General features: G+C 44.9%; 2 protein-coding genes across 2 annotated transcripts; one reads left to right on the top strand and one right to left on the bottom strand.

The window, feature by feature from the left end:
* Window positions 1-6,546: 6,546 nt before the first annotated feature.
* LOC130188997 (hemoglobin subunit beta-2-like) lies at window positions 6,547-7,466 on the bottom strand. Its single transcript, XM_056407596.1, has 3 exons — window positions 7,250-7,466; window positions 6,865-7,087; window positions 6,547-6,760 (listed from the first exon to the last, which is right to left on the bottom strand). Exons 1-3 carry the CDS (start codon window positions 7,438-7,440, stop codon window positions 6,632-6,634), a joined length of 543 nt encoding a protein of 180 aa, XP_056263571.1. The 5' UTR covers window positions 7,441-7,466; the 3' UTR covers window positions 6,547-6,631.
* Window positions 7,467-9,189: 1,723 nt separating this feature from the next.
* LOC130188998 (hemoglobin embryonic subunit alpha-like) lies at window positions 9,190-9,960 on the top strand. Its single transcript, XM_056407598.1, has 3 exons — window positions 9,190-9,338; window positions 9,426-9,633; window positions 9,761-9,960. The coding sequence occupies exons 1-3, from the start codon at window positions 9,241-9,243 to the stop codon at window positions 9,887-9,889; spliced, it is 435 nt and encodes a 144-aa protein (XP_056263573.1). The 5' UTR covers window positions 9,190-9,240; the 3' UTR covers window positions 9,890-9,960.
* Window positions 9,961-13,594: the final 3,634 nt, after the last annotated feature.

Below are 13,594 nucleotides of genomic sequence, written 5' to 3'. Positions count from 1 at the left end.
TAAATGCATTCAAAGCAATTGTTGTCTTCTTTATTGTTATTTGTGATGGTTTGTGTCATGGAGGAGATCAAAAGTCACATATACAGCACAAAGCTGAGTTAAAACATCAAGAATGTCACATTTTATACTCACCTCAGTCTTTTAGTCCTGACATGTCATAGACGAAGTGATTATTTGATTAATTCAGAAAGCCATCGTCAGATTAATTAATGAAAACAATCGTTAGTTGCAGCCATGTATTTATTATATTGAACTTACTCTATTTTATTATTTCAGAGACATTAGAAAACAAGAGAAAGTACATCACTTTATTCAAACAAAAACTTTATTTTGGACAAAATCAACGTTTTTCCATAGAATATTAAAATAGATTAACTCTATATGTGGCGTTGTTCTTAAATCCATGTGACAACTGTGAGCCATGAAAAAGTGGTTAGTGTGATTACTATTATTATTATTATCATCTAAAATAGTATTTTTAGTGAATGTAGGAAGCGTTAAACAAGATTTTCAGAAACAGTGCCAATGAAAATATTATACCATGTTTATGCCCAAAAAATAGCAGGACACTGCAGGGAATCGAACCCCATCCCAGTAAACCGGGAGTACCATTACCAGTGCCTTTTTCTTTTTGAGGCTTGTGTGTTATAATAATTTCTTTCATCATATCTCTTTGCCATGTCGTCTGGCTGAGAGTTAGTGTTAGCTCCGCCATCTTGTTTTTGTGTCTTTGCGAAAGCAGGAGTCTTTCCTAGTGCCTATTTCTATGTGACATAACTCTCTAGCTCATGGGTGGCCAATCAGTCAGAGACTAAGGCCACATTTACACAGAGCCGGGTATTTACAGAAACGAATATTTCTGCCCCTCCGTTTTCAAAAATAACATCGTACACACAAGGTCGTTTTCAAAAAAGTTTCTGTTTATATGAACCCGCCATCGCGGCGCCATCATAACTATGCCAAACCTGTAGTCGGCAGTGTAACGAGAAGGATAAAGACATGCAAACCAATCAGAATTCTCAAAACCAACAACTACGAAAAACACGACCAACTTCCTTTTCCTTTAGAGAGTAAATATGGCGCGAGGTTCATTTGTATGGACAGACAGCGAAGTGGAGCTGCTGCTTCGAGTCGCCTTAGATTATAAGGCAAATAAAGCACTCGATAATGTGGATTGGGAATCATGCCAAACTAAATATAGAGATATGTTGGCATTGTTCTTAGAACAGTACCTGTCCGAGACCTCCGAGGAGTATCCTCAAGTCAAGGAGGAAATAACTCGGGCGCACCTAAGCAAACTAATTGTAAACATAGGACGCTCACATGACGTGAAGCATTTTTAGTCGCATACTGTGACGTTTGACAACCTAAAACTCAGTTTGACTTGGTTCACACGCAAACACAAAAACTGAGTTTTCAGAAATCTCCACTTTGGCCGGAGTTTTTAGAAATGATCGTTTTCCGTGATAAAACCTCAGTTTTTGTGTAAATGAAAGGCCAAAACACATGAAAATATATGCGTTTTCCCATCGTGTAAACGGGGTCTAAGAGCCATGACAAAGTGGTTAGTGTGATTATTATTATTATGGGGAGCAGGAGTCGCCGCCCCGGCCGTGCCCAACTCCCCGTGTCCCATCGCCGCCCCGGCTGCCCCCAACTCCCTGGGGAGTCGAGGCAGCGACAGGACACGGGAAGTTGGAAGTCGATCGGCGGCTGACGGGAGTTAGGGGCGGCAGGCGGACATAGAGTCGCCGCCCCGGCCGTGCCCATCTCCCCGTGTCCCGTCGCCGCCCCCAGCCGCCCCCAACTCCCTGAGGAGTCGTGGCGGCGACAGGACACGGGAAGTTGGGGGCGGCCGGGGCTGCAACGGGACACGTGGAGTTGGGATCAGGCGGGGCGGCGACGGGACACCGGGAGTTGGGGTCGAACCGGGCGGACATGGGGAGCAGGAGTCGCCGCCCCGGCCACGCCCAACTCCCCGTGTCCCATCGCCGCCCCGGCCGCCCCCAACTCCCTGGGGAGTCGTGGCGGCGACGGGACACGGGGAGTTGGAGTCAGTTGCGGCCAGGGCTGCAACGGGACACATGGAGTTGGGATCGGCCCGGGCGGCGACGGGACATGGGGAGTTGGGGTCGGCCGGCGACGAGGCACAGGGAGTTGGGGTCGGCCGGGGCGGACATGGCGAGCAGGAGTCGCCGCCCCGGCCGCCTCCAACTCCCCGTGTCCCGTCGCCGCCCCCAACTCCCTGGGGAGTCGCGGCGGCGATGGGACACGGGGAGTTGGGGTCGGCCGGCGACGGGACACAGGGAGCAGGAGTCGCCGCCCCGGCCGCGCCCAACTCCCTGGGGAGTCGGCCGGGGCGGCGACAGGACACAGGGAGTTGGGGGCGGCCGGGGCGGACATGGGGAGCAGGAGTCACCGCCCCGGCCGCGCTCTCCCACTCCATCGCCACCCGGCCGCAGCCGCCCCAACTCCTGGGGAGTCGTGGGCAATGGGACACGGGAGTTGGGGCGGCCGAGCTGCAACGGGACAGGGAGTTGGGGTCGGCGGCGACGGACACGGGAGGAGTCGCCCGCCCGGCCATGTAACTCCCGTGTCCCGTCGCCCCCAACACGGGGAATTGGGGGCGGCCGGGGCTGCAACGGGACACGGGGAGTTGGGATCGGCCGGCGACGGGACACGTGGAGTTGGGATCGGCCGGGACGGCGACGGGACACAGGGAGTTGGGGTCGGCCGGGGCGGCGATGGGACACGTGGAGTTGGGATCGGCCGGGACGGCGACGGGAAACAGGGAGTTGGGGTCGGCCGGCGACGGGACACGGGGAGCAGGAGTCGCCGCCCCGGCCGCGCCCAACTCCCCGTGTCCCGTCGCCGCGCGGCCCCTAACACGGGAATTGGCGGCCGGGGCTGCAACGGGACACGGGGAGTTGGGATCGGCCGGGGCGGCGACGGGACACGTGGAGTTGGGATCGGCCGGGACGGCGACGGGACACAGGGAGTTGGGGTCGGCCGGGGCGGCGATGGGACACGTGGAGTTGGGATCGGCCGACAGGAGTTGGGGTCGGCGGCGACGGGACACAGGAGTGGATCCGCCCGGCGCGCAGTCCCGTCGCCGCCGCGGTCGCCCCCAACACGGGGAATTGGGGGCGGCCGGGGCTGCAACGGGACACGGGGAGTTGGGATCGGCCGGGGCGGCGACGGGACACGTGGAGTTGGGATCGGCCGGGACGGCGACGGGAAACAGGGAGTTGGGGTCGGCCGGGCGGCAATGGGACACGGGAGTTGGGGGACACGGGAGTTGGCGGCCGGGACTGCAACGGGACACGTGAGTTGGGTGGCCGGGCGCTGACTGGACACGGGAGTTGGGATCGGCAGGGGCGACGGACACAGGGAGTTGGGGCCACCGGAGCTGACTGGGACACAGGGTTGGGATCGGCGGGCGGCGACGGGACATGGGGAGTTGGGGGGGCCACCAGGGCGTTGACTGGACATGGGGAATTGGGGGCGGCGACGGGACACGGGGAGTTGGGGGTGGCCACCGGGGCGTTGACTGGACACGGGGAATTGGGGGCGGCGACGGGGCACGGGGAGCAGGGATTGGCGTCGACTGTGGCTGGGAAAACATTTCTCACAGTCCATCAGCACTGGGAGTTACGCAAGTTGCCAGCATCTTTTGCTTCATCTTCTCCAACTCGGTTACTCTGTCCTGCATCCTTCTCCCGAAGAAACCTAGATTCTTCTTTTTTGCAAAAGACAGACATCCTCCAGGATCACGTTTTGGTATCTAACCTGAATGATCTCATCATTGGAAGAAGCACATCTCTCAGTGAGACTCTGGATCTTCTCCTCCAGTTGGCATACGAGCACCTGATGCTTAACCTTCAGTCTCTCTGACTTTTCTTCTTCAATGGCCACGTTCTTGACACCCTTCTCCTCAAGAGAGTCGCACATGTTCTGCCAGGCCTGGTTTCTGATGCTTATGAGCACCTGATGCTCAACATTCAGGGTCTCTAATTCTTTTTTCTGAATGTCCAGGTCTCTGACACTCTTCTCCTCAAGAGCGTTGCACTTATTCTGCCAGGCCTGGTTGCTCTGGTTTAAGAGCCCCTCATGCTCAACATTCAGGGTCTCTAATTTTATTTTCTGAATGTCCAGGTCTCTGACACTCTTCTCCTCAAGAGCGTTGCACTTGTTCTGCCAGGCCTGGTTGCTCTGGTTTAAGAGCCCCTCATGCTCAACATTCAGGGTCTCTAATTCTTTTTTCTGAATGTCCAGGTCTCTGACACTCTTCTCCTCAAGAGAGTTGCACCTGTTCTGCCAGGCCTGGTTGCTCGGGCTTATCAGCTCTGGCTTATCAGCTATTTTTGGGACTTTTTGAGTGAGACTTTGTATCTTGTCTTTCAGTTGGCTTACATTTACCTTATGCTGAACCTTCAGGTTTTTGATTGCTTTCTGAACGAAGTCGTACCTGTTCTGCCAGACATGGTTGCTCTGCCTTAACAGCTGGCTCTGGCACTTTAGTTGCTCAGAGAGATCGACGTTCTTTTTCACAAGATCAAGTTTTGTGCTTTCGCTCTGCTGGAGCTTCAATCTCAGATTGTTGATCTCACCAGTGGAGGAAGCAGATTTCTCAGCGACACTTTGGATTGTCTCCTGCATTTGGCTTGAATGCACCTTCAGTCCCTCTGAATCTTCTGTTCCAACGCCCTGGTCTCTGAAAGTCTTCTCAAAAGCTGTGTTCTTTTTCTGCAAGTCCTTGATCAGCTTATTCTGGGACTTCAATTCCTCAGAGAATTTGATATTTTTTATCAGCAAATAAGAGTGGTGTTTGCTGCTCTGCTCGAGCTGTGTCGTCAGATCCTGGATTTTCCTAGCATCAGCTCTGTCCAGGTCTTGAGCTGGCTGGAGAAGTTCAACAATTTCCCTTGAAGACATTATGGTGTCTTTTAAGATATGTGTGTCACTTGAAGAAAAAGTGGTCTTTTAAAGATTGCGGTGGTCTGTAAAAGACTGTCTGTCAGTAATATCCTGGTTGTGTTGGTCTCTGTCGTGGATCCTACTCTTCTGCAAAAGAAGTGACGAGAAGGAAACAAATCTCTTGGTCTTACATTCAAATTGGCCCTTGATCTTTCTTTCAATGACGTAACACATGCGTCCCTTGAAGCCAACAGCTAAGGGGCGGAGCATTCCATCCCCATGGAAACAACAATGACTACAAACCAAGAAGCACGTCCAAATGCCCGGATGTGATCCGTCCCTTTAACTGTGGATGCGTCGAATGATCCCAGAATGCATTGCGCACCACCAACCCGGAAAACAATGGCGGAGGGGAAAACATGCAACGGTTTTCTAAATACTGCCGTTGTTGAGTCACGGAATGTAATTTCAGGATGTTTTCAGGCGAGAAGTTAGTAGTTTGAGCATCGATCCTGTGGTTGGCTTGTCGAGATTCAGCCGAATAAAAATAGGCTCCGACGATGTCGGCGGTTGGAGGTCCTGCTCGCGGGACCAGTGAGCCCCGCGGCGCCGGGCGCTCGGCGCTCTGGTGCCCGCCAGCAACAGCCTGATGTCGGCTGGACCTTTTGAAATGACCCGGTGTCCCCGTCGCGGTTTGGAGGATGTAACGAGCTCTTTGCTCTCACTTTATTGTTTATTCACAAGTGAAATCACTTTGACCCAACTTCATATTTTAACTTAATATGAACTAGGCCTACAGTGTTTTACTTTTTACCGAATTGTCTTTCAATATAAATATCTGCTGCCCATTCAATGCATCGTAAGTCAGTGGCTTACTTGGAAATATACCCATACACTTATAACATTATTTTGGACGATGAGAAATCACATCATATTTGTTTGTTTTTTAATAACATTTTGCTCAACCAATTTGCCTGGATGGACACATGAAATAAAATGATACTGCTATTTTAACACCACACAATAAAGAAACTGGAATCAGAGGGTAGCATTAGTATGAACTATATTGTAGAACAGAACATACGATGGGGTGTGAACATCAGTGGTATCAGTCGTGTTGCTCTGTGGAAAGCAAGCTAACATTGGTCAACACCACAACTTACCATCATATCACTCACCAGTCGATGGTTTTCCAAATAAATCTAAAATATTAAATATGTTGATGTTCCAGACATCTCTTCTTTTTCTCCCTGAGCTTTTCAGCTCCACCTTTTGAAAGGATTTCTGTATTATTCGTGACGGTTTGTGTCATGAGGAGATCAAAAGTCACATCTACAGCACAGAGCAGAGTTAAAACATCAAGCAGGTCACATTTTACACTCAGCCAAACATTAGAGCCGAAACAATTAGTTATTCACTGTGCATCAATTTATAGAAAATTAAATGGGAGATATTATGATCATCGATCAATATTGTTTCGCCAAAACGCAAAAAAATGCCTAATTACAGAATGTGTTATCTTTCCCAAACGTATATGTGAAATAAATATGTCAATATTTTAAGTACAGTCGCCCTATTATTCATCGTGACATCTATTTGTGATGACAATTATTGAGAAACAACTTGTTGGATTTGCTTATTGTTTTATTTTCTTTGAGACAAAACAAACACATCTTTTCACGATGAGCTTGTGAGGGTCTTCTGTTGCAGCTCTCTAGTGGTACTGTCTTCCCAGGGAGGACACCACCACGGCCAGGAACTTCTGGAGAGCAGCCTGGACTTCACCAGTGAAGTCTTTGCCCATCTGAGCAGCAACCACGATGGTCAGGCAGTCGGAAATGAGCTGCAACACAACAATAATTATTAACATCAGCAACATGAAAGTCTGGTCCTCTTTTGATTAATTGGAGAAGACGATTATCACTTTTATTAGTTCCACAACTTTACCTTGAAATTGTCGGGGTCCACGTGCAGTTTCTCAGAGTGCAGCACGCTCAGCTCGGCGTAGGTTTCCCTAATGTGGTCCAAGTTCTTCACACCTCGCTCCAGACCTTGGAGGATAGTTGTTCCGTGTTTTGCAACCATTGGATTTCCCATGATCGCAGCGGCGTTGTAGAGGTTTCCAAAGTTACCGAAATACCTCTGAGTCCAGGGGTAGACGACCAGACACCTGATGAAAAAAACACACATGTTACAGGGTTAGATGAAGAGGAAATGAACATTTTTGATAACTTGAAAACATTATGCACAATGACGAAACAAAATCCTGATCCTTAAATATAGTCGAGGATTTATTCTCAAGCAGACCTTGTTATGCCGAGTTAAGACTCACCTGGAAAGAGTCTCAGGGCCCACTGTCTCATAGTCCATCTTGGAGAAGACGTCCTGGATGGTGGCGCGCTCGAAGTCTGTCCATTGAACCATTGTGCCGGCTCTAGATTGTCCTGTGATGCTCAGTAGATCTTGCTCTCTCAGACAACTGAAGCATCTTTTAAAGCCCCCCAGCTCCCCTCCCAAAAGCATGTGATTGGATGGGCGGTGGGCTTGCCAAGTTCTGTGTAATAGAATTGGAACAATGATAAGAGAAGGGTGTTTCTGCTCTGCCTAGATTAGGTATCTCTGAGACACAAGAACTAGAACTAGTTCATCTGCAACGTATATTTACTTCTCTGCAGCTGCACAGAGATCTATTAACAATCCAAATATGCAAAGAGCATCATATTCTTCTATCTTTTGACCACACAGGCGACCTCCTTGGAGGTCTCAGCATCAGCACCTTGGACAGCGATCTTTAAAGTTAACTGCACAATGTTGATCGATCACGTCAAACATTAATATATGTTTGTTTATTTATTAATCGGCCATCAACATCAGGCAGCACATCAAGAGGGATATCTGCTTTCAAAGGATCTGAAATTGTCTTTATTCATTTGTATGATTTATTTTAAATTATGAAATATAAATTATATTTAATGAAAAGTAGAACTAGTCACACACTGAAGACATTTAAAGTTGAAAACACAAACACACTCACACACTGATACTCACACACTGATACACACACACACACACACACACACACATTACTGTACACATTACTATACAAAGACAGCAATATTAGTAATATGCCCCATATGATTAGCTCCTCTATATTAGTGCAAACAACACAATATAATATATAATTTTCCTACAATGCTTGTGATTTTTCTGCTTTTTGTTATATTTTAATTTATCATCCAAACCACTATAGTTTACTAGAAGAAAATCTTTTTCAATTACGGTATTTAATCACACTTTTGAGTGTAACTACTTTCATTCTACTTTCTACTTATACTCCATTACATTATAAAGGTGTGTTTTGTTCCATATTCTTACTCCACTCCATTAATTTGACAAGCTTAGTTACTCTACAGGTGTAACTTTGGAATGAAAACGATTAAAACAGACTTATTAATTATGATAAAATAGATCAAGCTACACAGCATTATAACGTATTTAAAATCAGCCCACCTTTACAATGATGAACACTTCATCACATCAATGATTGTAACACAGTGATATAATAATCCTGAATCTGAAATTGGGCATTTTCCTGCTATTTTTTCTTTTGGTAATTTTGATACTGCTCGTGTAATTTGAACAAGAGGGGGCGCTACAACCATTCGTCAAAGTTGGTCGTTTTTGACATATTTCGCCTGTTTTTGTGATTTCTTTGACGTTTTACAGTTACACGCCTCTCCCTCGACTTCAACCTTATCCAAGGATGATCTAAAGACCTTAAAGATGAATAGTGATGAGAATGGAGATTCTTCACCAAACTTTACTTGACGTTTTGTGGACCCCAATAAACGCCCGCTTTCTGTATTTTGTTACGGTATAGACTATTGCTTAAACTGATCCAATCATTACAAAAATAACCATGCATGATGCCAGTCACATGAATCTAAAATGGTGCATTTTTCCTGCTATTTTTACTTTTGAAACTTTCAGTATATTTCGATGCTAATATACTTATGTACTTTAATTTAAGTAAAATATCTGAATACTTCTTCCACCACTGTTACAGACACACTTTTATTTCCTGTCTTCTAAAGCATACACATTTGAATTTTGATGACTTGACAAAGATTGTATCAGAGTAAAAGAAGCTGTAGAGCCACAATTATAGTTATTGTTTATCTCATGGGGGGCTGCAGCGTCATGTGAAACGCCTTGTGCAGCTATCTTAGAGGAGGTTCTGGGTGTGTCCATGCTCAGTTACAAGCATAAAAACCCTCTGATTTTGGGCTCACCACAGCATTCAGCACTCATTCAACTGCCAAGATGACCAGTCTCAATGCAAAGGACAAGGCGGCAGTCAAAGCCATCTGGGCTATAGTGTCTGGAAAGAAAGACGACATCGGCACCGATGCTGTGGCCAGGTAACTATGACAACAAACTGAGTGATGTAACCTGCTCCATCATTTAATTATTTATTCATCAAAACGTTGTGTTTGTGTGTGACCCAGGATGCTGACGGTCTACCCACAGACCAAGACTTACTTCTCCCACTGGAAGGACCAGAGCCCCACCTCTCCTGCTGTGAGGAAGCACGGAGTCAAAGTGATGGCTGGAGTTGCAGACGCTGTGAGCAAAATCGACGACCTGAAAGGAGGTCTTTCTGGCCTCAGTGAGCTGCATGCCTTCACTCTGCGTGTGGACCCTGCCAACTTCAAGGTGCAGAGACAAAGTCATTACAAGATAATAGTCTGTGATATGAAGTGTTCCTCAAACTTACATTGTTGACGGGGTTCCAAAGCTGCAACAGGTCCATAACATCTGTGTGATTGCTTTCTTTTCACAGATTCTGTCTCACTGCATCCTCGTGGTCATGGCCATCATGTTCCCCAAAGACTTCACCCCTGAGGTCCACGTGGCCATGGACAAGTTCCTGGCTGCTGTGGCTCTGGCCCTGGCTGAGAAGTACCGATAAACAGCAGGAGATGACGCCGACTGCAGCATGAGCTTACAGTGCATAATGATCAATAAATGCATTCAAAGCAATTGTTGTTTTCTCTATTATTATTTGGGATGGTTTGTGTCATGGAGGAGATCAAAAGTCACATCTACAGCACTAAGCTGAGTTAAAACATCAAGAATGTCACATTTTACATTTAGCCAAACATTAGAGCTGACAGCATTATTCCTCATTGTGTATCAATATAAAGACAATACATTACATGCAGGTAGGTTACAGCACAACACAGGATCACATTGACACGACCACGGTCAAAAACTGGTTGCGTCCCATCCATACATGTTCTCATTAGTAGGCATTCACCTATATGCCTTTTAATGTTACTGTGCCACCCTGTGTTCAAATGTAGGACATGCATGTCCCAATTCACCCAGTGTTTCTCTCAAAGATAAACACAAGCAACACAACTCCATTATGGCTCCAACACATCGGTCCATAATTGTTCATGGCATGGGGGCGTAAACAATTCAAGACATATATTTATAATGGAGCCAATAACTGCATAATAAAATTAATAAACAAAACAAAAAACAAAATCCCCCTCTGGGTATTAAGTTGCTTATGTGTCTTGTAGAAGACAAAGTTTGCTCACTGGCCTGTCCAGCGTGGTAGTCTTAGTTTGAACTTGTCCAGATGGCACCAGTCCTTTTCTGTCTGGATAGGTCTTAAAAACTCTTCCGAGTCACCAGGAACTTTGTGGCGCTGTTAAATCTGCAACAAGTGTCATGTCTCCCTGAGCAAGACGTTGTCTTTCCTTACTCCACCTTTGCTGCTCCTGTAGCACAGACACATATTCCTTTAGCCAGCGCTTCCAAAAGAGGTCGGAGATGTACCGTACGAGTTTCCATCTTGTTTTGATATCGAGGTCGTCAGTGGTGCACAGTAACAAAGTAGATAAATACTTTGTTACTGTACTTAAGTTGTTTTTTTGCATATCTGTAGCCTACTTTACTGCTCATATTTCTATTGACTTTCATTTGTACTTGACTACATTTTCAAAGAAAACTGATACTTTGACTCCGATAAATTTCTCCTGAAAGCTTCTTTACTCTCAACAAAATCTACAAACAAATCTATCTTTAGAAAAAAAATGAATCTTGAATGTTGAACACAGACTCCAAGCAATCAGGTTTGGCGAGTCAGTGGTGCTAGCTTGCAAGTGAAATCATTGCAAACAGAGCAAACAAGTGTTCTCAAAGCCGCGTTCTTTTGATTCTCAGTGATGCCCAGGACGCTCGCTAGCGAGCGTGACTAGATGACTGATGTCATGACGAAAGCAGAAATGGAAGCACCTGCAAGAAACGGCGGTGGTGACGAAGACCGACTCTGGATTGGAGTATATCACTGGCGGGGTAGAGGGGAGACACGTGTCAGACATGCTAACGTTCTCTAACATCGAAACAGTCAATTAGTGTCATAGACAGATTACTAGCGGGTTAGTGAGCTGAAGAAGTGTTGACAGTTGTGAGATTTTGTTGATTTGAGTCATCTTAGCTATAATCATCGCAGCCCTAGTTGGCTAATGTTAGCTAACTTAACATTAGCTAACCTAACGTTAGCTAGCCACCACATCATAGGATTGACAGGAGCCGCAAAATCTTGTGCTACAATAATTCGGCAAATTTGGGCGTTTTTTGCTTGAATTTTTCATTTTTTGCCGTTATACATTTACGGACTCCTTCCACGAAACTACACCGATCGACTTCAATCTTGTTCAAGGATGATCTAAAGGCCTTAAAGATTAATAGTTATTAGAATGGTGAGTTTTCACACCAAAACCGTGACGCTATGTGGACCCCAATAAACGCCCACTTTTTGTATTTTGTTATGTTATAAACTATTGCTTCAACTGACTGGCATGTCTTGTTTTTCAATTTTCACAACTTATTACATATTATTATTATTATAATATATATATTTATATATATATATATAAATAAATATATATAGAGAGAGAGACGTGGTTTTTAGTTGGAAAGTAGTTTTCTGCTATAGTAATAAAAAGTCTTCCATTATATAAGTTTTGTTTTTGTCTTTATATTTTGTAATATAGTGTCTTATTTGAAGGTATGTCCTTTGATGATATATTATTTTAATAAACCTTTCAGCTGCATCCTTTCAAAGAGATAATCATCATGAAAGTGCTTTTATTTAAGGCGAACCTGAAACTTTTTAAATGTTGCTCTGTGCCATCTTCATTTACTCTTTAAGAAGTAACACGTATACTGATATTTACACAACATATGTCACATGTATTATAACACCAACCATATCTAAATATCCCTTCTGGTTGCAGAGATAAAACCTCTTTAGTTTATATGCAATTGTTGAGCGGAGGCATGAAAAGTGATTTTGTTTTTAATTGGTAAGGCAACCTACATTTGTTTCCAATATAAATATAACAACAGCAACAGTGGTACAGTCAAAACATTGTTTTCGTTAATTTTAATAACATAAGTTACGGAGTTAAGACTCACCTGGAAAGAGTCTCAGGGCCCACTGACTCATAGTCCATCTTGGAGAAGACGTCCTGGATGGTGGCGCGCTCAAAGTCTGTCCATTGAACCATTGTGCCGGCTCTAGATTGTCCTGTGATGCTCAGTAGATCTTGCTCTCTCAGACAACTGAAGCATCTTTTAAAGCCCCCCAGCTCCCCTCCCAAAAGCATGTGATTGGATGGGCGGTGGGCCGGCCAAGATCTATGTTATAGATTTGCAACGATAAAACAAGGGCGTTTCGGCTCAGCCTAGATTTGGTATCTCTGAGACACACGTACTAGAAATAGTTTGGTTGAAAGTATATTTATCTCTCTGCAGCTGCACAAAAATCCATTAATATTACAAATATGCAAAGAGCATCAGACCCACGATGATTCTCGTATCTTATTACCTCACAGACGACCTCCTTGGAGGTCTCCGCATCAGCATCTTGGACAGCTAACTTTAAAGTTAACTGCACAATGTTGATCGATCAGGTCAAACATTAGTATATGTTTGTTTTCATTTATTAATCGGCCATCAACATCAGGTAGCACATCAAGAGGGATATATATTGTCAAAAGGTTCCATCTGATTGTCTTTATTCATTTGTATTATTCATATTAAATTATCAAAGAAAATAAATATTAAATGTTAAAGGAGAACTAATCACAAACTGAAGACATTTACAGTTGAAAACACTCTCTCCTACACACACCCACACAGACATACACACACACACACACACACACACACACACACACACACACACACACACACACACACACACACACACATACATACAAACATACATACAAACAAAGGGAGTAATATTAGTAATATGCACCGTATGATTAGCTCCTATTATATATTAGTGAAAACAACACAATATAATATATAATTGTCCTACAATGCTTAGCATTTTTCTGCTTTATGTTATATTTAAATTTACCATCCACCCCACGAAAGTTCACTATATTTCAAAAGAAAATCTTTATCAATTACTGTATTCAAACACACTTTTGAGTGTGACTACTTTCATTCTATTTTCTACTTGTACTCAATTACATTTTAAAGGCAAGTAGTGTTACTCAACAGATGTAGCTTGTGAATGAAAACAATTTAAACAGATTTATAATGATAATAAAATGGATCAAGCATTATAAAGTCTTTATGTGGGGTT

The sequence above is a fragment of the Pseudoliparis swirei genome, chromosome 23 (genome assembly GCF_029220125.1).
Source record: "Pseudoliparis swirei isolate HS2019 ecotype Mariana Trench chromosome 23, NWPU_hadal_v1, whole genome shotgun sequence".
Classification (NCBI taxonomy): Eukaryota; Metazoa; Chordata; class Actinopteri; order Perciformes; family Liparidae; genus Pseudoliparis; species Pseudoliparis swirei.
The sequence above is the reverse complement of the archived record's forward strand: the minus strand, read 5'-3'. Positions and strand labels throughout refer to the sequence as shown.